The 22,385-nt window shown below is 37.6% G+C and overlaps 4 protein-coding genes across 8 annotated transcripts; 2 read left to right on the top strand and 2 right to left on the bottom strand.

Annotated features, from left to right (window-relative positions):
- Positions 1-1,165: 1,165 nt before the first annotated feature.
- On the bottom strand, positions 1,166-4,820 carry LOC141597312 (sorbitol dehydrogenase-like). 2 transcript variants are annotated; one of them, XM_074417726.1, is made up of 6 exons: positions 4,641-4,820; positions 4,323-4,390; positions 3,956-4,192; positions 3,178-3,468; positions 2,914-3,101; positions 1,166-1,550 (listed from the first exon to the last, which is right to left on the bottom strand). In XM_074417726.1, exons 1-6 carry the CDS (start codon positions 4,735-4,737, stop codon positions 1,355-1,357), a joined length of 1,077 nt encoding a protein of 358 aa, XP_074273827.1. In that variant the 5' UTR covers positions 4,738-4,820; the 3' UTR covers positions 1,166-1,354. The 2 variants fall into 2 exon arrangements, with proteins under 2 accessions (XP_074273827.1, XP_074273828.1); XM_074417727.1 differs by having other exon boundaries at positions 1,166-1,547.
- A 1,248-nt stretch (positions 4,821-6,068) lies between these two features.
- On the bottom strand, positions 6,069-9,592 carry LOC141597311 (ribulose bisphosphate carboxylase/oxygenase activase, chloroplastic). 2 transcript variants are annotated; one of them, XM_074417724.1, is made up of 7 exons: positions 9,160-9,592; positions 8,314-8,424; positions 8,097-8,195; positions 7,860-7,970; positions 7,477-7,780; positions 7,251-7,390; positions 6,069-6,865 (listed from the first exon to the last, which is right to left on the bottom strand). In XM_074417724.1, exons 1-7 carry the CDS (start codon positions 9,304-9,306, stop codon positions 6,329-6,331), a joined length of 1,449 nt encoding a protein of 482 aa, XP_074273825.1. In that variant the 5' UTR covers positions 9,307-9,592; the 3' UTR covers positions 6,069-6,328. The 2 variants fall into 2 exon arrangements, with proteins under 2 accessions (XP_074273825.1, XP_074273826.1); XM_074417725.1 differs by lacking the exon at positions 7,860-7,970 and having other exon boundaries at positions 9,160-9,561.
- A 611-nt stretch (positions 9,593-10,203) lies between these two features.
- Positions 10,204-18,371, top strand: LOC141597310 (proline-rich receptor-like protein kinase PERK1). 3 transcript variants are annotated; one of them, XM_074417721.1, is made up of 10 exons: positions 10,204-10,631; positions 11,701-11,790; positions 12,018-12,201; positions 14,870-15,421; positions 15,605-15,691; positions 15,782-15,852; positions 15,974-16,047; positions 16,348-16,495; positions 16,580-16,741; positions 17,754-18,371. In XM_074417721.1, exons 4-10 carry the CDS (start codon positions 14,890-14,892, stop codon positions 18,114-18,116), a joined length of 1,437 nt encoding a protein of 478 aa, XP_074273822.1. In that variant the 5' UTR covers positions 10,204-10,631; positions 11,701-11,790; positions 12,018-12,201; positions 14,870-14,889; the 3' UTR covers positions 18,117-18,371. The 3 variants fall into 3 exon arrangements, with proteins under 3 accessions (XP_074273822.1, XP_074273823.1, XP_074273824.1); XM_074417722.1 differs by lacking the exons at positions 10,204-10,631; positions 11,701-11,790 and having other exon boundaries at positions 12,113-12,201; positions 14,873-15,421; positions 17,754-18,215; XM_074417723.1 differs by lacking the exons at positions 10,204-10,631; positions 11,701-11,790; positions 12,018-12,201 and adding an exon at positions 13,633-14,080 and having other exon boundaries at positions 17,754-18,215.
- A 303-nt stretch (positions 18,372-18,674) lies between these two features.
- Positions 18,675-22,321, top strand: LOC141595860 (proline-rich receptor-like protein kinase PERK15). The gene is made up of 8 exons (XM_074415809.1): positions 18,675-19,324; positions 19,461-20,018; positions 20,233-20,319; positions 20,545-20,615; positions 20,904-20,980; positions 21,084-21,225; positions 21,318-21,479; positions 21,578-22,321. Exons 1-8 carry the CDS (start codon positions 19,135-19,137, stop codon positions 21,938-21,940), a joined length of 1,650 nt encoding a protein of 549 aa, XP_074271910.1. The 5' UTR covers positions 18,675-19,134; the 3' UTR covers positions 21,941-22,321.
- The last annotated feature ends 64 nt before the right edge of the window (positions 22,322-22,385 follow it).

Below are 22,385 nucleotides of genomic sequence, written 5' to 3'. Positions count from 1 at the left end.
AGAGTTCCATGCCTTTGGAACCAGTTGATGATGGTGAAGAAAAGTCTTCTACCAGCTCGGGTGATTCATTTAGTACATATATGAGAAAAAAGAGGAGGAAGTTGAGTGAGAGATGTGAACTCGACCTATATTTTGCATCAGACGAGTTTGTGAAATCAAATGAAATCATTTCTTGGTGGGAGAATAAGAAGAACAGATTTCCAATCTTGCAGAAGATGGCAAAAGATATTCTTGCTATCCCAGTTTGTTCAGTTGATTCTGAGAATGTTTTTCTGTTGGGTGACCCGGTTTTGAGTCCAACGCGCAGCAGACTCAATCCTACAATGGTGGAGACATTGATGTGCACTCAAAGCTGGGTTAGACATCACAAAAGATTTGAAGGTAGGAATATTTAGTGATCTACAAATATTTGTGCAAGGTGGTTTTAAAATAATTTGTAAAACCGCGTATGATTTATCTAAATAACCTTATAATCTGACTTGTCTTTGTGCAGAGCCGCTGACACTGACCTCAAAACATTCACTGGGAACCATTTATGATGATGCGAATGCAGAGCAAGGGATCTTTTGTAAGGTAAAAAATATAAATCACTTTAGCCCTACCACTTCATTTTGTGTTTAGAGTTTAGACAGTCCTGGAATGGTCCAAGTTTCGGTATTAGGTCCAACTATTGGACAGTCGCGCCTAAAACTTGTCATATCTCATATCAGACCCCCTTTATACTGTCATAGGGGGGGGGGAGCCTTTCTGGTTTAACGGAGAAGTTGTTATCATTTTGTGTAAAGACTCTAACCAAGGATCGTCTCTCAGGTGAAATCTGGAGAATCAGGTAGCACCTCAGATTCACGGTAGTCACAGAGACCTGCTTGTTGATTTGAATTGCCTCGACTCAAGTTCTTGCGATGGCTATCAGTTGATCAGCAATGAATTGTTTGCCAGAAATCACGCAGTGTAGCGGCCAAAAGAAGCCTGAGTTGCATTTTGTAGTACTGTATGGTATATTGAGCATTGAAATGCATTAATACTGGTACTGTACAGCTTTTAAGTATTTGCATATGAAATTTTCCCTCTTTTCTGATTTAATAATAAACAGGAGATTATGCTAATTACTTTTTGCAATCCAATATTCGTCTGAATAAATGTAAACTCGAAAAACAATAGCAGAAACCGATGAAATATGATCTTATTACTAAGCAGAACACAAATCTTAACTGATCACAACCTAAGAAAGTAATGGACATGAGAAACATGTCTTGCTATGAAAAAGAGGAAATTAAAACAACTAAATTATTTATTTTAACACTGAACTATGCATAATAATAATAATCTGAGATGCTTGGGTCCTTCAGTAGTCTTAGAGATTAAACATGACTTTGATTGCGCTCCCACCACGAGCACTGGTGTCGAAAGCTTTGACAACCTCCTCTTGAGAGAAGCCGAACCTGTGAGTTATCAGAGGCTTCACATCAATCTTCCCACTGCTAATAAATTCTATGCATTGTGGCCATGTATTCTTGTATCGGAACACTCCTAGCACATCTACCTCCCTGCTATAAGAGATAGAGAGTAATGTTTAGAATTGTATATTTGCAGTAGTTAATTATCAAAGGCATTACATGTTTATATACTAGATTACAACCAAAGTTAACCCTAGAATTAAGGAACATACAACATTAATTTAGGCCTAGAATTAAGGAACATGCTACACTATTCTAAGGAGGGAAATAAGCAAAGGTATGATTACAAAAAGACACAATGGAATAAACAAGAATAAGATACTAAAGTAATATGCTATTAGCTTGAAGGATTTCGTTACTTAACATTCCCCCGCAAGACGGACTGTCCGGTGAAAAGTCCGATCTTGGATAGCATAGCTTCAAAACGAGGACGAGGTAGCGGCTTCGTAAGCATGTCTGCAAGCTGGTCATTACCGCTAATGTGAGCAATGCGAAGCAGCCCGTTTTGAACCTGCGTGCGAACAAAGTGAAAGGCAAGAGCAACATGCTTCATACGCGAGTGAAAAACAGGGTTGGCGGAATAATGAGTGGCACTTAAATTGTCACAATACAGTGCTGGTGGTGACTTAAAAACCAGACCGAGTTCGGATAAAAGAGATTGAATCCACATGATTTCAGAGGTAGTATTGGCGACGGCTCGGAATTCAGCTTCGGTGGAGGAAAGAGCCACTGCCTTTTGCTTTCGAGACGCCCACGCAATGGGGTTCTTACCCAAATAAACTAAGTAGCCTGTTGTTGAGACATAGTTATCTGTGTCACCGGCCCAATCAGCATCACTGAAAGCGTGCAACTGCAGGGGATTGTGACGGTATAATTGTAGCCCGAGATGGATTGTACCGTGAAGATACCTAAGTAGCCGTTTGAGAGCCAACCAATGGCAGTCTCGAGGTTGTTGCATAAACTGAGCAAGACGATTGACAGAGTATGATATATCCGGTCGAGTGAGGGAGAGGTACTGCAAGGTACCGACAGCAGAGCGGTAAGCAGTATGGTCGCACAACGGAGTGCTAGTATCTCGTGTAAGAAGTGGGTGAGAGAGCATGGGAGTGGTAGAAGGTTTACTCTCAAGCATATTGTGTTTGTGAAGCAAATCATAAATGTATTTGGTTTGGGAGAGTAGAAGACCCTTAGAATTAGGAGTGACCTCTACACCAAGAAAATATGAGAGATTGCCAAGGTCTTTCAATGAAAAACGAGAAGCAAACTCTGTTAAAAAGGTAGCAAGAAAGTCGTGTGACGGGCCAATTACAAGAATGTCATCGACATAGACAAGCACATATAAAATTTGTTTGGACTTTGTGTAAATAAATAGGGAGGGATCAGCTATAGACGAAACATATTCGTAAAATCATACACTAAAATACTCGAAAGTTAATATGAACTGATGTATTATTACCTTGAAGCTGCAGGGGTGAGAGGCACAGTCATGTTGCAATGTCCCATCCCAATCAAACAAACTTTACCTCCATTACGTGTCGCACCAAAGGCAGTCGACACAGTTTTCTCAAACCCAGCACAGTCAAGTGTTACGTCTATGGGCTTCACCATTGCTTTCTTGATCTCCTCCACCTCTGATGCCACATCCTAACATAAAAAACACGATAAATTCGTAAGTCTCAAATAAAACCGTCTCATATAATTTTAAATTAAATTAAATTACCTCTTTATTCATTGAAACCTTGACAACTTGATTAGCACCAAGACTTTTAGCAACGGAGAGACGATGGTCATCAACATCAGCCACCACAATTCTCGGAGCTCCAAAAGCGCGAGCAGACAGCAAGGTCACAAGCCCAATGGGCCCTGCTCCAATGATCAGTACAGTAGTCTCAGCCCCAACATTGGCTCGACGACAGCCATACACACCTACACTCAAAGGCTCACACATTGCACCTTCCTCCAAACTCATATTCTCAGGGATCTTAAAGCATAAATTTGCTGGGTGCACAATCTACACACAATCATACATTATACAACAATTAGGCTCCGTTTGGCACGACACTTCAGGTAGCTTATTTGACCAAAGTAGCTTATTTAACCAAAATTTCAGCTACCTGATTTTTTTGCAAGTGTTTGGCAAGTAGCTTATTTGGTCAAATAAGGTACCTGAAATGAAATGCTACCTCGGGTAGCATTTGACAAATCAGGTACCTGAAATGACTTATTTTCCATTTTGTACCCCTTTATTCTATAATATTAAATAATTTTTATATCCTTTTACGTCATTTTAACAAAAAATCTACCTTTTCAATTTAGTTTGCCAAACACATTTTTATATAATCGTTATATTATCATTTCCTAATTTTCAATTTACCTTATCGATTACCTTTTCGGTTTGATTAACTTTTCGCCACCAACTTTTCAGTTAGTTTTGCCAAACAGAGCCTTAATCCTTAAAATTCATACACGATTTGAGTTCGGAAAATGGTAAACTCTACCTGATCAGCAAGAGAACCATGGATGGGAGGAGTAGCAAAGAACTCCATATCAGGGCAAAGATTGTAACTGCCCTCTTTGCAGCGGTCGCACCTCCAGCAACCCTGACCAGGCTCAAGAGCAACTCGATCACCAGCGACTAGGGACGTGACCTCGCTTCCGACTTCCTCAATGATACCAGCACATTCATGGCCTATCACCATAGGCTCTTTCACTTTGTAATCACCACAGCTCATTGTCTATAAATCAACATAGCAAACATAATAAAACATTATACACCGTACCATACATGCATTAATATTATATAATCCGTTTTACACAAGTATTATTGTAAAAAAAAAAAAAAGTTTTATTATAAATAAATTTTACCTTCAAGTAGTGAACATCACTACCACATATTCCAACTGCCTTCATCCTTACCCTTACATCATTAGGTCCTACATATAAACACATAAATAAAACGTAACAAGACCGTTATATAATGTACAACGACTTCATCAAATGTTTGCACTTTGCACCCAATAATAGCAACTATGTTATACCATGCAAACTCTTTTACACGAGACAAACTGTTCTAAACGTATTTAAGCAATAACTATGTTATATATCACTTATACCATGCAACTGTTTTACACGAGACTAACTGTTGTCAACGTATTTAAACAAGTAGGTTAAATTAAAACATACCGAGAGCAGGAAGAGGGTAAGGTTCAATTCTAAGATCATTAATACCATGGAGCCAAGCAGCCATGTTTTCAGTAGGAGCACATCCACCTTTTCCCATTTTTTTCACTTGGATTTTTTTTTTCTTGGATTAACGTAAAATGTATATTGTTGGTAATTGTTTTGAAATTTGGATGAATAAAAATGAGGAAATAGTTGGGTATTTATATAGATGAAATAATTAGTGTTTGAGTAGTTAGTAAATTGTGATTAGATAAGATATTATGGATTTATAACTGAAATATTATCCATTTATCCTATAAATTATAATTATCCCTACTTTATATTTTCTAATAGAGATTATTTTTACAATACTTATCCAAATTCAAAGAAGAATTACGTAGTATACATTTTCATTTTGAGTTACCTATGTTATTTAATCATAGACTTTTTAAAATAAAGATAAATCAATTTAATTTAAAGAAAACAAAGTAAGATATTTGTAAGTTAAGATTTTTTATTAGATATGTTTCTTTTCTATTAAACAATCATGGATTCAACGTAGAAAGTAGAAACAAAGATATGTTAAAGTAGATATTATGTTTATTTGAGTCGGCAATTTAGTGTTATGCACTTTTATACAAAGTACTAATATTGGTGTCCGGCCTTGCCCGAGCTATTTCTATCTACTAGATAATTTTTTTTTTTTTTGACAACAAGTTAAAGTAAATGATGATGTCTATTTGAGCCGATAATTTTGCGTTATGCACTTTTATTCAAAGTATTAATCGAGTTGATAAAAATACGTATTAAAAGAACCCGTTTTACCATAAACTTCTTTATCAATAACCGTCGGTTTTGTCTATTTACTATTAAAATTTTATTTTCTACTATATAAAATAATCCTACTTAAACCGATCTAGCTCATTATTCATACTTTCTTTCATTATTCCCGTTAATTGTATCAAGCTTATATATTTAAATATATAAAAAAAATTCCCCAATTCGAATGGTTAGCTCATTATTCATAATTTCTTTCATTGTTACTTTCGCTAAATCCGTTATTACTATTGTTACTTGCACTACTTAATTGGGGAAAATGATAATACACTACACTTTTTGATAATGACACAACAATATATGCTAAGTCTGTAAGTCTAAGGACATATTAGTATATTACTATTTTTTTTTTTGACAGCATATATTCAGTGTCTCACAATTATGAATGACATCAGTAATTTCGAAGTGACGTTATGCCTACCTTAATTGGAGAAACTTTATGTGACCTATATCATTGAGATTGTTATTATCTTTCTCCATGTGCCCTTTCTGTAATTAAGATGCAATCAATTATTGAAGAAACTTAGTTTTTTTTTTTTCTTTTCTGTTTTTATGAAAGGAAGCAAAAGAGTACGACAAAATGTCAAAATTACAAGGTGCAAGAACAACAAATGAACAATGTTTCCGGCGACATGATAATACGAGTCTTGTGTGAAATCGTTATATGGAACAATAGCCCTATAAGTTTTTTACGAATACAACGGTGCCATCAGTTTTTTTGTAATTAGAGAACAGATCATACACATCTATATTACAAAGAATTGAGGATATAATGAATACATTGAGGAATACTTTTCCTATGATTATAATACCCAAAAAAATCACCATCTATGGAATTTTCGAATTTTCCTTCTTCCTTCTAGACATCTTGCTCATCTCGATAAACAACGAAGTCCCACCTCTAAATCTTCTAAGGTGATGGTGAGCAACTCATCGGAATCCATACAGTCAAAAGAGAGCCTAAGGTCCAAATTTTCTCTAGCATTAACTAACATAGGATCGACCAAACCGCCATTCATCTCTTGTCGTTGTTTGTTTGTGGTTTCTCTCTCGATCAATGAAGCAATCGAGTCTAAGGTGCATGAGGAATGTAGCTTAAAACCATATAACAAGCTTGTCTCTATCTGGTTATTCATCTTTATATGGGCGATGTTTGCTAGGTCCTTTGAAGTGAAATCGTCAAACTGGAAGAACTTTGTCACCCTTCTGCAAAATCCTTCATTGGAGGATATGACCCTTTTCATTGGTTCACTATAACCGGCAAATATGACGACTATCTTACCGTTGTCCATCACAGACATGATCTCCTCCAAAGCCTCTAACCCGTAATCCTTATCATCTGATTTTTGCATCGGTATAAGGCGATATGCTTCATCAACAAAAAGGATTCCTCCTTCAGCTTCTTTAATCTACAGAGATACAAACTTGTCAAAACTTAACACCATCTAACAAACACACGGTCAGCATTGAATAAACACACTAAAATTAACGCGGCCTGACCAAAAAGAACTACCTGAAATAGACAACATGGCCCAAAGCGTACTGAAATGACTCGTAAATAGCCACAAACAGAAAACGACCCGATTGACCAAGGCATATCACTTGCTATAAAGCACCAAACTTGAACTGACCCATAGAGAAAATGACCTGATAAACGCACCCAAATTGATCCTAACCGGTAATGAACTGACCTAAATCTGACTTGTGTAAGCCTTGCCAAGTCATTTGGGTGTAATATGTTTATTTGGTAGTGTTGAGGTAGCGATAATGAAAATAAAAGGATCTAAAACATACCACTTTTCTGGTTTTTGGTCCAGTGTGACCGACAAATTCTCCCACAAGATCCGTCCTCTGCACTTCTGTCACCTTATCAGTGGGTAAGATGCCCACCATAAAGAGTAATTTTCCAAGAATTCTGGCTACCATAGTTTTTCCTGTCAATGCACCACCAATAATTTCAAAGCGCTAAAAAATAATAGTAGACAACAAAAAAGCCACAATCTGGAGTATCATCGGTTACCTGTTCCTGGGTTGCCAAGGAATGCCATATGCGGTGGTCTTCTGGGACCAACTTTCAGTCCAAGAGCCCTGCGCCTTTCATCAAGAAGCATTCCCCTCGCCCATTTTCTGAGTTGCAATTTGAGTTCATTTAAGCCGACAATGTTTGACAGTCCCTGCTCAAGTTCATCCATCTTAGCTTTTGTCTGACTACAAGCTTCAACAGCTTTGCGCTTTCTCTGCTCTTCAGAATACTGATTTAGTAACTGTCTCAACTTCTCATTCCCGGGGCCCGAAGCTAAATGATTCATAGGGGCCATGCCATCCTACAATGTACATGTATGGAGTGTCAGAAACTAGCTAACATGAAAGATATTTGACCATCATGCTAAACATTTGACTCACATCATCCTTTGCACTGCAATCAGCATTGCATTCAAGCAGCGTTTTCACAGTAAAGCAGTCATCAGATAGAAGTGAGTGCCAAACAGCAAGATGCAAAGGCGTCATTCCATTCTACAGAATCGGAAGACAAAAAAAAAATGCTCTTTTCAAACATAGTTTCAGCACGTTCTTCATATTTTAATTTACTAAATGAGAAATTAACGCAAGATTAAAAAAAAGGAGGAAAAGTGGAAGTACATTTGCCTTGGCCTCTACAAAAGCGCCGTGAGAAAGTAGCAACTTGGCTGCTTCATTGCAGCCATTCTTTGCAGCCATGTGCAATGGAGTTTCTCCATACTGCAATGAATATTCAAATATAACAAATCAGAGATGCAAAACCAATAATTGATTTAATAAATCACCCACAAAGCATCCTTGTCATTTCTAAACCGATTCAACAAATCGCAATCCTTACCATATTCTTGGCTTCAAGCTCAACCTTCTCTTGTCCCTTCCAGTTCAGTAAAAGTTTAACAATCTCAACTTTATTGTACCCAGCAGCCACATGAAGAGGAGTCTGAGCCATCTGAAATCATGACGGGAGAAGGCTATTACAAACATCATAACATTCAGTGGGACATTGGCTCACAGGGTTCTCAAGGTAGACTAGCTAAAGAGTCTTCTACAATACGGATTCACATGTGAGACCTACCCATTTCCTTAGGTATTCTTCAACTAATTAAAGGGTTAACAGGTTGGTCTCGCATGTAAAACCGTCTCATGTAAGCTTTTGTAAAAGACTAAGGCTTTGAGTTGCACTGAGCATCTTTCATACCCAATAATATGGTTTATCCATTCACACAAGTCATGAATCTCAGACAGAAAACCTTGCATCAAAGACGAAGAATCTTGAATATAACTTCGTACAAAATTACAACCACAGTTCCACAAGTTCAACAACTATAGCTCATCAAGGACAAGAAGAACAACCTTTTATAGATCCAGTAACAATGCACATCGAATTAATCTTCTGCGAGACCGTCTCACATTAAGATAATAACGTAATTTGGGTCATAAGATCCAACACATTAGAAACTATCGCTTAGAAACACATATCAACAATCAAAAACTAAACTTTTTACCACAAAATCACAGCAAAAACACCATTAAAACAAACTCAATTCTCTAATTCCTATAAAAATTAAAACCCATTTCTAATTTCTCTAAACAATCAATACCCATATCACCAATTCCAATAAAAATCGAAAATTACAAAACAAAACACAAAAATGTAAAGAAAAAAAGAAAGAGAATTCAATACCACTGGATTTCTTTCATTGAGAAGAGAAGGATTATCCTTAAGCAATCTGGAAAAGGAAGCAAGATCACCAGATTGAGCAAATCCATGAATAGTATGATTATTTGGGCGTGAAGATCTTGAATGTTGTTGATCAATTGCAGGCGCCATTTTTCTTCTTTTATTAGTATGATTAATATGATTAATTATCTATATTGAAATTCCTTAATTTTCTCAATTTTTTCTCTCTCCGTAGCTTGATTGGAGAGAGATTTGGGGAAGAAAGAAAGGAAGAAAGGAAGGAATGCAGAAATGAAGGAAGAAGCAGAGAAAGAAGAGAGTAGAGAGGGATAATGGTGAATGGTTATGAACTGGTGATTATCTGTCTTTGATGTGTCGTCTATGATTTGAGTCTTTCGCGGTCACTCTTAAGTCACAATTAGTGATACTTTTATATTTTTAGGGACTTGTCAAGATCTCGACATCTCGTAAACGGGTTATTCGGTTTAATTTTGATTTGGTTCTTTTGAATTGGATTATACGAGTATTTTGGTGTGAGGATAAAGACATATTTAGATAGGGTGTTCTGGTTAATTTGAGTCAGATTGGGACATAATTTTTAAAGATTTTGTTTTAAATGACTCATTTCGAGTATTTCTGGGTTATTACAGTTTAAGTATTTTCGGATTGAGTTATGTGTATGTTGTATGGAGTCGATTTAGGGTTATAAAATTCTTTGGTTTGGATCAGGTTACTCTTTTTTCAAATTTAATTTATTTAAATGATTTTGTTATTTAAACAGTTGGTTTTCTATAAGATCGTTGTTGTTTACAAATAAAGTACTCATCTACCTATCACGTTGAGTGAGTGTCTTGAACTTTGAGAGAAACGTCTTTCACTAATCTGATGTGAGACATACCATAAAACTACTTTAAAAATGAAAAAAAGTTAAATAATTTTACGTATAATAGTACACAACGGATCCAAAGTCCAAACATAGCTATACTACCGACATTGCCGAAAATGAAAAGAACCCGTCTTATAAAATGGGTGCCGAGTGCCGACATTACCGAAAATGAAGTCCAATTTTGAACATAACATAGAAAAAGTCAACAAAACTATATGAAAGATCTCAATCTTTTTTTTGAGGGAAGAAAGATCTCAATCTTAATTTAACGAAAATTAGTGCCGACATTACCGAAAATGAACTCCTACCCAGATACTCAAATGCAGGAAACTATCGAATTCCATCTGAAATTCTCAATTTTGGTGATAATTCCGGTGATGGGTCCCGCTCAATTCTCAGGAAGTTTAAGGAAAAAAGTGAAATGTAGGAATTGTAATGGAAATGGGTATGACATTCAATTCTCAGCTCAATACAATTAGGAATTGTAAGATTACTAAAGAGCTTAGCTTGAAATTATGGTGGCGGAATTAAGGAGGGGCTAGCAGGGGCGCTTATCCTCGCTGGACAATGTAAAATTTGGAAGTTTTAGGTAAATTTTTATATGTTTTCCCAATTTACATGATTACATTATTAGTTTGTCCCGTTTGAATTTTTCGCCCCCGACTATAAATACTAGTTACACCATTGCTTGAGAAATGTCCTCTTAAAGTGAACAATTTTACATTAGGGACATGATAAGCAAATGGCATTTATCGAAGAGGTCTTAGACTAGTGGTTGAGACTTGCTGGTATTGTTTACGGTAGGTCACTGGTTTAAATCCCGATTCCCCTTATATTGCACTGCTCTTGTGGCTCAAGTAGCGTTCTTGCCCAAGCTAATTCTGTGAACAAGCAGTAATTTGTTCATTTCCCTGTGTTTATATTTATCCGGAAAGATTTCAATTTGGGTGTCCGAGGTTTAACAAAAGTCTACTGTGGTCTGAACATAATGCTACTTCAGTAGCTGAGCTTTGGACGGTTTTTATCCCTGCACATTTCTCTTTCTTTCGGTTAGCTACAGTAGTGTAAAGATTGCAAATTCGCTTTCCTGCTGTATTATTGTCCTGATCACTTTGAGGTATTGACAATTTTTTGGAAACTACTCCATGTGTCCCGGTCATTTGTTGTCCTTTTTCATTTTGGGCTGTGTCAGTCAATTGTTGTCATTTTCTATTTTAAGAATAAACTTGATGAGCAATTTGATCATTCACACTCATTGGTCCACTTGTCATTTAGTAATTGGCCCTCTCTTCTTTCCTTGGTCTTTGTGCCAAAACCAAAGGACAACAATTGACCGGAGTCCGGACGGAGGGAGTATATGGTAGATAAACAATGCTGGAATGAATAAAGGTTTCCGACCCTTTTTACAGTTAACTGATGTAGATATCAAACAGCTATGTGATCGCGAGCTGTGACTTTGTGTTGCCTTTACAATGACTATAAAAGGATCCTTCTTCAGATGAACAAAGTCCCTTTGCCCGTCTTAGCAATTACCAAACAACATCTTCAGAATATCATTAACTTGAACCAAACATAAGTTAAAGTGTGTTTTGTTTTTTCTATTCTTTGTGTGCCAATTTTCCCACAGCTATGGGTTGACAAATTGTGGTCTACTGCAGCTTCAAGCCTCACTTCTAAAACAGTTCAGGCAGACTAAGATAGAGGTCACAATTGCATCTCCGGAATGGTGCTAACTGATTTTTATTGAGGTAAATGACTTTAGTATCTTTTCTACAATTCTTGTAGTTTTCGTCTGTTTCATTTCATCAAGGCCTGGCTTACTATTAACGGTCGGATTGGTCTCATTGGTATTCCAATGCCGTGAGGGCTCCCGGATCCTACAATTGGGGAGGCTATCGCGTCACATAGGTGAATAATTCTTGGATATTAAATTTTGATTTAACTTTTTAACATGGCTGTATGCTTTCCCGTGTAGTGGTTCGAGTCCTGAGAACAATCAATGCTCAACATCATTCATGAACTCCCAGAAACAGTGGCTAGATTGTCCAATGTCTCATATATAAATTATCAGAAAGGCCATCAGTTACATGACACCACCAAGAATTTTGATTGCTTTAGTCGCAACTTGGATATGAGACGCCTGCTGGTTTGACGACCAGGTATTAATCAGTTTTCAATATCATTGCTTGTTACTACTTGCTACTTCTTTGATCGATTGCATTCATGCCCAAGTTGTTTGAATTTTATAAAAATCGTTTTAATCTTTTCTCTCGTTTTAAATTTTAAGTTTTTATAAAAAAATCCGGAATTCGATTTTAAAACCTCTAAGTTTACCTTGACTTTCCATTACATTTTCGTTCTTCCTTTTTGTTTTTCATCTTCCCTTTTTTTATTCGCATTTTGAGGCGTGCGTTCACCCATGGACGGTTCGAAGGGATGATTCATGTCAGCCGACCCCAAATCATTTTGGGTTTAAGGCTCCGATGTTGTTGTTGTTGTTGTTGGACATGCCGAGAAAATTGTTTTTATTGTCCCTTGAAACTTTTGAAATAATTGACACAAGATTATAATTTCTTAACCTGTTTAGCACAAGTTGGTATCCTGTTTTTTACCCTATCAGTTGTCTGCACTCTGCATAATCTTACTTTTCAGTTCAAGCACCACTCACAAGTCGCAACTCAATTCCCTGCATCCCGGAACCTAATTTTCTGAACTTAAAGTATGATCCTGGTACTTACATAGTTGCATCCATATGATTCAGAAAGCATTAAATTCGATCAGTTGACGAATCATGACGAATAATACATCAATGAATTTTGCAAGGATTCTGTATATAAGTGCAAGTACAGGCATAGTCTTACATAATTCATTGCCGTATATTATTCACCAAATCCGTATATCACATACTATAGATCCTACCGAAGATGTCTTAGTCTAGTGGTTAAGACGAAGGTATTGTGGATAATAGGTCCCAGGTTCGAATCCCCGCTCCCCTTTATTGTAATGCGACTATGTGCGCGCTTCGTGAGACCAAAAAAAAAAAAAAAAAAAAACATTCTGTAGATCCTGTGATTATTCTCTCTGAAATGTGAAATATGGCATGTACATATACTCAAGATATAGTATTTTATTTGTGCTAGGATCCTCTAGATTTTATACTCGGTATTTTTTATCCTCATATTAAAATATGAAAAATTAATAATATGTCAATTTTAAATCTATAAATAATACATTTACTAGTAATAGGTAAACGAATAATATATAGGGACATTCCTAATATATACTCCGTAAAAAAAAAAAGAGTAAATATTTTCTTTACCATTTTGAGAAAACTTTACCATGGAGGATCCAAAGTCCACTGCTTTATGCATGCATGGAAAAAATTTGTTTCCTTTACGTGTCATATTTCATTCTAAATATAAACGATGTTGTATACTATATCTTCCAAAACTATCTCAAATCAATTAATTACTACTATATCTCGGTAAGAAAGTTGAAAATTCATGACAAACAATGTGTGTTTTCTATGATCATGAGACATTGTTGCTGCTTCACTAGGAATTTTTAGTCTCCACCATTAATTGATCAAAATGGTTTCGCCATCGCCGGCATCCTCTCCCCCGGCGACCAACTCCACTGCACCTCCACCCTCCACTTCCTCTCCTCCTCCTGCCTCTCCGCCACCCACACCCTCATCCCCTCCTCCACCAACCCCCTCTGCCTCACCACCGCCCCCTTCTTCACCTTCTCACGCTAAGCCACCACCACCGCCCCCCTACAGCCACCCGCCACCACCAGGCAGACATTCTCCGGGTTCTGGTTCGGGAGGAGGGAGTGGAAACAGTTGGGGTATTAATGGAATTTCAACTAGAGTGGTAGTGGGGGTAGTGATAGCAGGAGTGGCTTTATTATTGGTGGCGGGTATAATATGTGTATGTTGTGCTAGAAAGAAGAGAAAAAGAAGAGATGATTATGGTGGTCGTCGAAGTTACTATGTTCCTCCTCCTCTACCTCTACCTCATTCTGTCCCTCCTCAAGGTGTCGAGTTTTTGACCGTTTCTTTTATTTATTATTTTTTCCGAATCATAATGAAAGTGCATTTTGTTCTTGACAGTCTTTATTCTGTCGTGCGAAAATCATGGGGGAGTAGTTTTGACATTTTACAACCATAATTTTCATAATGGTGTCATTCGGAGCAATCTTTGTATTAACATACTTTATGTAACAACTTCCGCTCACTTCTACCCTTCCAGCCTGCCACATATGGAGCCATTGAGGCGTTGGGACTTGGGGTGATGCTATTGTTGTAGTCTTATGTAAGACCGTCTAAGATGAACTGTCTACAACCACTTATGGTGCTACATTGTGGTTTTGTTTGCTTTCGAAAAATCTGGAATTTTGTCAATGCCGTCTTGATCTAGTTGTTGAGATTGAAGCCCCATCAATCATATGTCTCTCAGTTTCGAATCTCTTTTATACTTTCCTTATAATCCTTAGGCTTCCTTTCAGACGTGGCAAAAAAAGCAGGATTTTCGGAGACTGTTTTTATTGTTGACAAACTGTCTTACCAGTTGTTACAGTTTTGTTATTGGATCTTGATAGCAGTTGTAGTGATGCAGATGAATTGGCTTTTCGAAATTAATTTCATTTTGGACTCTGTCGTGATTCTTGACAAACATTTTTGGGTGGATAGACTTGAAATTCATGAACTTGTGTTGTACACTGGTTTTGTTCATTTATTTAGGAAATACATTGTATAATGTTTTGTGGATCCAATGTATTCTACATTAACTGTCACTGATTTCATGGTGTTTTTATGAATGCTAGAAGGTCATTATGACGTCCAAATGCAACACTGGCAGCAGAACTACTCCCCACCAGCTGAGCATTATCCGGTGCCACCACAGCCTCCTCCTCCAACAACAACTCCACCACGACCACCACCTAGACCGCCTTCCCCCCAACTACCACCTGTTCCTGCACCTTTTATGAGCCGTACGCCAGGTTCTTGGTCTAGCATCGCGTCTGAAAACATGTTACCGCCTCTTTCCCCTGGGAATTCACTCGGGTATTCAAGCACATTTTCATATCTTGAGTTAGCAATGGCAACTAATTACTTCTCCGAGGCCAACATGTTGGGCCAAAGTGACTTTGGGAATGTACACAAAGGTATACTTCCTAATGGAAAGGAAATCGCAGTCAAGTCGCTTAACTCTGGTAGTGGGCAGGGAGAGCTAGAATTTCAGACGGAGGTCGAAATTATTGGCCGAGTCCATCATAAACATCTTGTCTCTTTGGTTGGATACTGCATTACTGGGTCACATTGGTTCCTAGTTTATGAGTTTGTTCCTAATCGCACTTTGGAGTTCCATCTTCATGGTTAGTTTTCCTGCTTACACATTTTTTTTTTTCAGCTAACTTAACTGGTATATTAAGTGTTGATACTCATGACCTGAGTCGGAAACATACTTAAAACCAAACTACTCCAATGAACCCTTCACCCCCCAACATAACTTGTCATTATTCTTCGCTTGACATTTGTGTTGGTTAATCTTATTGCAGGTGAAGGGCAACCTACCATGGATTGGCCAACAAGAATACGGATTGCTCTAGGATCTGCAAAAGGATTAGCATATTTGCACGAGGATTGTTAGTTTCCCTTCTAATACTGGTCTTGTCACTTTAAGCTATTGTGTTTGAAGCCAACTATAATTATCTTTTTACTTCCTTTTTTTGTAGGTCATCCTAAAATTATTCATGGGAATATTAAATCAGCCTATATTCTTCTAAATGACAAGTTTGAGGCAAAGGCGAGTTTTCTGGAAAATAGTTAACGCCGGTGTTATCTTAGGAACTCCAGTTTCTTGATATTTCACAACCTGGTGATAATCTGCTATGAGGGGCTGAGTTTGCTTTTATTCATTTTTTCAGGTTTCTGACTTTGGACGCGCTAAGGTTTCTCCTGATGGGACTCATGTGTCGACTCGTGTGATAGGAACCATAGGGTATGCACCGCCTCTTACATCTTGTAACCGCTGCAAAACTGATCAGCCTAAGTAGAGTGAACATAATAATAGGACATGACCGAAACTTGAATTTACTTCATCTCTAGGATCTGCAAAAGGATTAGCATATTTGTGTGTGTTGGGTAAACTTAAACGTATAGCTGAATATGATTAGCATATCGTAGTAGCCATGCTAATCATATTCAGCTATACGTTTTAAGTAATATGTAATAGAACACGAAATTAATAGACATTCTGGTGCTTCAGGCTGAATATATTCCATGTTATCGTCATTTGCAGATACCTGGCTCCTGAATATGCCGCGACTGGCAAACTTTCTGACAAATCTGATGTTTTCTCCTTCGGAGTCGTACTTCTGGAACTAATTACAGGGTGCCCACCTGTTAAACCAGAACATACTTACATAAATGACAGTTTTGTGGACTGGGTAATTTAGCATTCGGTCTAATTGTAGAATCTCACTCCGGACTCAATTAGACGCTAATGAGTCAATTTACATTGCTAATTGCAGGCAAGGCCTTTGCTGAAAAGATTTTTGGAGGACAGAAAGTTAGATTCTCTGGTGGATCCACGATTGCAAAACAAATATGATCCAAGTGAAATGGCTCGCATGATTGTCTGTGCTACAGCTTGCTTGCGTCACAAAGCTCAGCGCCGACCACGTATGAGTCAGGTATGCTCTTCCTTTGTCCGTTGTCAACCTAGGCTATATTGGACGTGGGTGTTAGACACGGAAATATAATTGAGCGCAGGACTTGTCATAATTCATAACTTAAAATTTTGAAACACGTGACTCTGTCTTCAAAGAGAATACGGGAGCGAGGACATGTCTCTAAAGCAGAAATTCAGTTATGAATTCGAAATAGACCTTTTAAAAGTAAAATGAAGAGATGTTAGATACACAATGATTAGAATCATTGAAAATCATATTAATGAATCATACTCATTTTTTTCTTTTCCTTTTGTCGTGTGAGCCCCCCGTTATGTCGATCATCTAGGAAAATTAAGGATCATCTTAAGGGAAGAGGATGGAGGAATTAGACCCTTCAAACGGGTCGGGTCGGTCGGGGCATACAGGTCAGGATAGAATACGGGTCGGAATATGGGTCAAGAAATATTTCCCAACGCCTTTTTTAATGAATTTTTTAATCAAAAAAATATTTTTTAAAAATGTAAAACATATATAAAATTAATATTTTAATCATATTCAATGTTTACATTAATTATATTGACATAACTATTAAAATAAAGTTTTTTATTATTAAATATTATAAAACTTATACAAAATTGACTTTTTAATTGTGTTTGTAATTTTAAGTAAAAAATAATAATTTTTTTTACTATTTTTTCGAATATAATATATAAGTTGTAATATTTTAATTAAAAAAATTATTTACCTTTGACCCAACGGGTCGACCCTAAAATAACGGATCATTTCGGGTTCGGGTCACCGGGTCAAAAATTTCGGGTCTTAACCCTGAAAAACGGGTCGAGTTTGGGTCAGTTCAAAATTTTGACAGGTGTAGATGGAATAGATTCCTTATATGTATCTGTAGATGTCTTGTCGGACACCCAACTGGTTCGAGAAGTGAAGAGTCGAGCTTAGATAACCTAACTGTGTGGCTGGTTAACATGTCCATGCTCCACAACCTTCAGATTGTGAATTCGACCTGATATATGAGCAGGTGGTTAGAGCATTGGAAGGAGAATTATCCCTGACCGATAACAGTGAAGGCATAGGAGCTGGACCAAGTACAACATACACCTCCCATAGCTCTGACAACAATGAAGCCGTAAGACGTAGGTACAATTCAATGTACACCTCCCAAAGCTCGGACAATGATAGCAGTCCATACAAGGAAGACTTGAAAAGAGTCAATAAGGGGGCAGTTGCAAACCAAGCCGATGGCAGCAGTGAGTACGATGGGACCACCAGCGAGTACGGCTTATATCCGTCTGGTTTAAGTAGTGAAATACAAAGTCAAGAGACGACTCGAGAGATAGAACCAAGGAAGGTGAAAAATGGAAAAGACGGAAATGGCTTATAATGTGAAAAAAAGCTGCTAGTAGCAAATTCAAAATGGAAATGTTACTTTTTCCCCCTAATTTTTAAGCATGGAGTAATTGTTTTTCACCTCCAATGTATTTACTATAGGTAATATTTAGAGACTTACATATACTTTGCATGGGTGCGCACCTGCGCCTATGTGACATGATACACCCGATGTACTCTCTTATAATGGAATCGTGTAAAAGTGCGATCCTAAGACCGGGGTTTAATTTTGACTCTTAGTATTGAATTCTAGATCATGGTTCATGTATTTTTGGAGGTAACAGGCTGTAATTGATAATGGTTGACTTTGCCAAGTTGATACCATTGGAGATTAATCATATGCTTCTTTGAATTGTGGATTTGTTGTTTGAATTAGTCTTTGGATGACTTTGTGATTTGTACTTACATATGTCCTTGTAATCCTTTCTAATGGAGTTAAAGACTCGTTATTTATTTCGTCTTTTAATCAAATGGAGCAAAAATGACCTAATTAGATTGGTTGCGTTGTTGTATACTGAACTTAATGTCGTAATCAAAATAATGACGAGTCTTTAACTCCGTCAGAAAGGATTACAAGGAAGATCAGAATGCATTGACAAATGGTAGAGGAATTATAGCTGCACAGAAGATTACTGTTTGGTTAAATTCCATACGTTTGATTAAAATATACCTCATATATATTGAACAAACGTATGGAATTCAACCTAACGGAGGTAGTATCATGGTATAAGCTGAAGAAACCATAAACTATTTTCCACTGTATTATTTTCTCATTGACATGGTCTGAGAATACTTTTTGCTTGTTTACTTGGCATATATATTGTAGTATTTGGATAGTTGGAATTAAAATGATTATTCAAACTTATTGACATAATCATATCTTCGAAATGACAACATACTCGAAAATGACTTCCTACTACTTTGTCAACCTTACTAATTCATATTTTCTTTTATTGGAATTCATTGTTGTATAAGGACAATCTCTTGGGATATTTTGATTATAGTTGTCAATTATGTTGATTCAAATCGGAGACCTACGCCTTAATGTATCTACTCCGGTTCTGGTTGCTATTGCTGCAGGAGTTGCTGTGGTGTTGATAATTTTGATTATATGTTGTTGCTGTTGCTGCTATCGGCGAAGAAATAGAAGGAACGAGGTGGGTGGTCGGAGATTCCAGGTTGAAAATCCTCCTGTTGTAAAAGGTTTGTTCTTTCAGTAGTTTAAATTTTGCACAATTTTTGTGAATAGATTTTTCAATGTAATGAATTGCATCAGAGTCGGAAATTCCTGTTTGTCGCTTATTAGCTTTGTTATTGTTTGTCGCGATTTGGTTGTCAGGTAACCAAAATGGCAGGCCAGTTCAACAGATGCAGCAGCAGAATAATCCACCAAGAATGGCTGAAAATCGCATGGTGCCGAACAATTCTCCACCAACACCACCTGCTGCTGCTGCAGCAGCTATCACAGCACCAAGGCAGTCACCACGACAGCCACCACGACGGCCTCCAACAGCTCTGCCACCTTACATAAACAAAAGTGCCAGAAATTCAACGAGCTCTAACTCATCAGCTTCTTCATTAAGTTCTGCGCAGACTGTGTTTAGTTATGAGGAGCTGGTAATTGCGACAAATGGATTCTCGAAAGGCAACATCGTTGGAGAAGGTGGTTTTGGGTTTGTCCATAAAGGGATCCTACCTAATGGAAAAGAAATAGCAGTCAAGTCTCTGAAATGTGATAGTAGGCAAGGAGAACGCGAATTTCAGGCAGAAGTTCAAACTGTTAGCCGAATTCATCATAGACATCTGGTTTCATTGGTTGGATATTGCAGTACTGGCTCTCAGAGATTACTTGTTTATGAGCTTGTGCGAAACAAGACTTTACTATTTCATCTTCATGGTTAGACCATTGTTGCTCTTACAACATTTTTTAAAATTCCTTGTTTGAGTTGTCGAAACCTGTTCATGGGTTGTCGCCTGTCCAGCTGTTCCTGCGCAAAATTCTATCGCCAATTTTTTTCTTTTTTTTTTTTTTTGCCCAGACCCAAGTCCCTTTTTGATCACTTCTGTAAAGAATTTTTGTGTTTGCATCTAATAGAACCGACATATTTCAGGCGAGGGGAATCCTCCATTGGATTGGCAAACTAGGATTAAAGCAGCTATCGGAGCTGCAAAAGGATTGGCGTATCTGCATGAGGACTGTATGTACTCTATCTCACCTCTTATTACTTTTATGACAACTTTTGAATAATATGTCTCCACTGTTTCCGATACTTTCACCTGTAGAGGAGTAAAGGGTATACGCTGCCAGTGGCAGAACCAAGATTTGTAGTTATGGGGACTGGGGTAGTAATTCTATTAGATAAACTCTTATTAATTCAATTAGTGAATGTTTTTTTTGACATGCATGACACTTTCCGATGTAGGTCAACCGCGAATCATTCATCGTGATATTAAAGCAGCTAATATACTTCTGGATGACAGTTTTGAAGCAAAGGTGAGTAAACACACCTTAACTGCACTTTTTTTTTTTATGACGAGGGGGTTGAGTCCCCCCAGGCCCATGTGTTCCCGCACCACCACATGGACCATGTAAGCCACCCCCTTCGGGGGCTGCAGCCTGCAGTGGCTAAGTGATCATCGCCTCAGCTGGTAGTCGAACCCGAGACCTCTCAACTCCTGCATTTCTGCAAGCTTCAAGGTTTAACCCGGCTACCACTGGACTAAACTGCACTTCTTTAGTTCATCTCTTTTCTGATACAAATGACAATTTTGTGTCTCTTAGGTTGCTGATTTCGGACTGGCAAAGTTTTACTCTTTACTTGAAACACATGTATCGACTAGAGTTATGGGAACCATTGGGTATTGATTCATCTTTTCCGTCATCAATTCCTCAGATAATCTTACTGACTATATTTGTAAGATCATGTTTTTTTTTTTTTCTGACTTCATGTTATGCTCACAGATACATGGCTCCTGAATATGCTTCATCCGGAAAACTGACAGTCAAGTCCGATGTTTACTCCTTTGGGGTATTACTTCTAGAATTGATTACTGGACATAAACCTCTTTACAAAACAGCAGAAGCCACCTGTCTCGTAGATTGGGTAACTTTCTTTAATCTCGTCTTTACATATAGTCTATGTTACTCAGACTCGAGTACAAGTGATCCACACGGATAAATGTCCTTCCAATGCAGGCAAGACCTTTACTGACAGCTGCTATTGAGAGTGAGAACTATAATTACCTTGTCGATCCACAAATTCAATATTGTTTCAACCATACTGAGATGACGCGAATGGTGCATGTTGCTGCAACATGTGTTCGTAAGTCAGCAAGACGCAGACCAAAAATGAGCATGGTAATCTACTAACACATATGTTAACACAGATTTTTCTGTACTGAAACCGTCTGCATTAGCCATTTTCCCTGAAACGGTTATTTTTTTATAATTATCAGGTTGTTCGAGCCCTTGAAGGGAACATATCCCTAGATGAGCTGAGAGTAGGAATTATGCGTGACCTAAGCTCAGCGAACGTAGATGACACTTCATCAGAATACAGTGGAAGCTATTCCATCGGAACATCAATCGACTATGGAAGTACTACAGAGAAAAGTGGCAAGAAGTATAAGAGAAGAACTAGTAGAGTCAAAAGCACAGGTGATTCTGCTAGAGAGCAAGATATTACCGAGGAACATGATGGAACGACAAGCGAGTTTGGATTGTATGCGTCTAGTTCAAGCGATGAGGAAACGACTCAAGAGTTGAACTCCGCAGAGATCAAAAGAGTCATCAGACATTCTCAACGTCCTCCGGTTTGACACTACATTCATCCAGAACCAGGATGAACACACAAATGAGTTTTTTCTGTCTTACTAATAGTAGACCTAGGAAAACCGTCCCAATTTGTACCCGAACATATGAATTTAAACATGACCCGCGATCCAAATTGACTAAAGTTGACCCGAATTTTGCTAGCCCCAAACGGACCTATATCCTTAAATGACTTGATAATAATAATACACTGAAACATGTCCGAAAAAACCTGACCCGACCTGATCCGACATAATGCATTCATCATATCAAAAATGAATAGGACCGATGTGACCCGAGCTAGACTAGGTCTGGTCGATTTGCTGTCAAGAAATTAATTGAGGGAAATAGGTCTGCTATATGTGTTTGATTCAACCAAGTGATATGTTTTTTTTTTCTACAAGTGATTGTCCATGTTATTGATTTTATTATAACATTTCTTCATTTTTTGTT

The sequence above is a fragment of the Silene latifolia genome, chromosome 8 (assembly GCF_048544455.1).
Source record: "Silene latifolia isolate original U9 population chromosome 8, ASM4854445v1, whole genome shotgun sequence".
Taxonomy (NCBI): domain Eukaryota; kingdom Viridiplantae; phylum Streptophyta; class Magnoliopsida; order Caryophyllales; family Caryophyllaceae; genus Silene; species Silene latifolia.
Note: the sequence above shows the minus strand (reverse complement) of the source record. Positions and strands in the feature narration are given on the sequence as shown.

What these genes read in the sequence shown, in the direction of transcription:
- LOC141597310 (XM_074417723.1), top strand. Translation starts at nt 13,633, where the DNA reads ATGGTTTCGCCATCGCCGGCATCCTCTCCCCCGGCGACCAACTCCACT. An exon ending in TTTGGAGTTCCATCTTCATG is followed by an intron (nt 15,422 to 15,604) that starts GTTAGTTTTCCT and finishes ATCTTATTGCAG; the next exon opens with GTGAAGGGCAACCTACCATG. An exon ending in GCCGACCACGTATGAGTCAG is followed by an intron (nt 16,742 to 17,753) that starts GTATGCTCTTCC and finishes ATATATGAGCAG; the next exon opens with GTGGTTAGAGCATTGGAAGG.
- LOC141597312 (XM_074417726.1), bottom strand. Translation starts at nt 4,737, where the DNA reads ATGGGAAAAGGTGGATGTGCTCCTACTGAAAACATGGCTGCTTGGCTC. An exon ending in ATGGTTCTCTTGCTGATCAG is followed by an intron (nt 3,469 to 3,955) that starts GTAGAGTTTACC and finishes GATTGTGTGTAG; the next exon opens with ATTGTGCACCCAGCAAATTT. An exon ending in CTCACCCCTGCAGCTTCAAG is followed by an intron (nt 1,551 to 2,913) that starts GTAATAATACAT and finishes TATCTCTTATAG; the next exon opens with CAGGGAGGTAGATGTGCTAG.
- LOC141595860 (XM_074415809.1), top strand. Translation starts at nt 19,135, where the DNA reads ATGTTGATTCAAATCGGAGACCTACGCCTTAATGTATCTACTCCGGTT. An exon ending in AAATCCTCCTGTTGTAAAAG is followed by an intron (nt 19,325 to 19,460) that starts GTTTGTTCTTTC and finishes TTTGGTTGTCAG; the next exon opens with GTAACCAAAATGGCAGGCCA. An exon ending in AGAGTTATGGGAACCATTGG is followed by an intron (nt 20,981 to 21,083) that starts GTATTGATTCAT and finishes TTATGCTCACAG; the next exon opens with ATACATGGCTCCTGAATATG.
- LOC141597311 (XM_074417724.1), bottom strand. Translation starts at nt 9,306, where the DNA reads ATGGCGCCTGCAATTGATCAACAACATTCAAGATCTTCACGCCCAAAT. An exon ending in TTGTAGAGGCCAAGGCAAAT is followed by an intron (nt 7,971 to 8,096) that starts GTACTTCCACTT and finishes CCGATTCTGTAG; the next exon opens with AATGGAATGACGCCTTTGCA. An exon ending in ATTGCAGTGCAAAGGATGAT is followed by an intron (nt 7,781 to 7,859) that starts GTGAGTCAAATG and finishes TGTACATTGTAG; the next exon opens with GATGGCATGGCCCCTATGAA.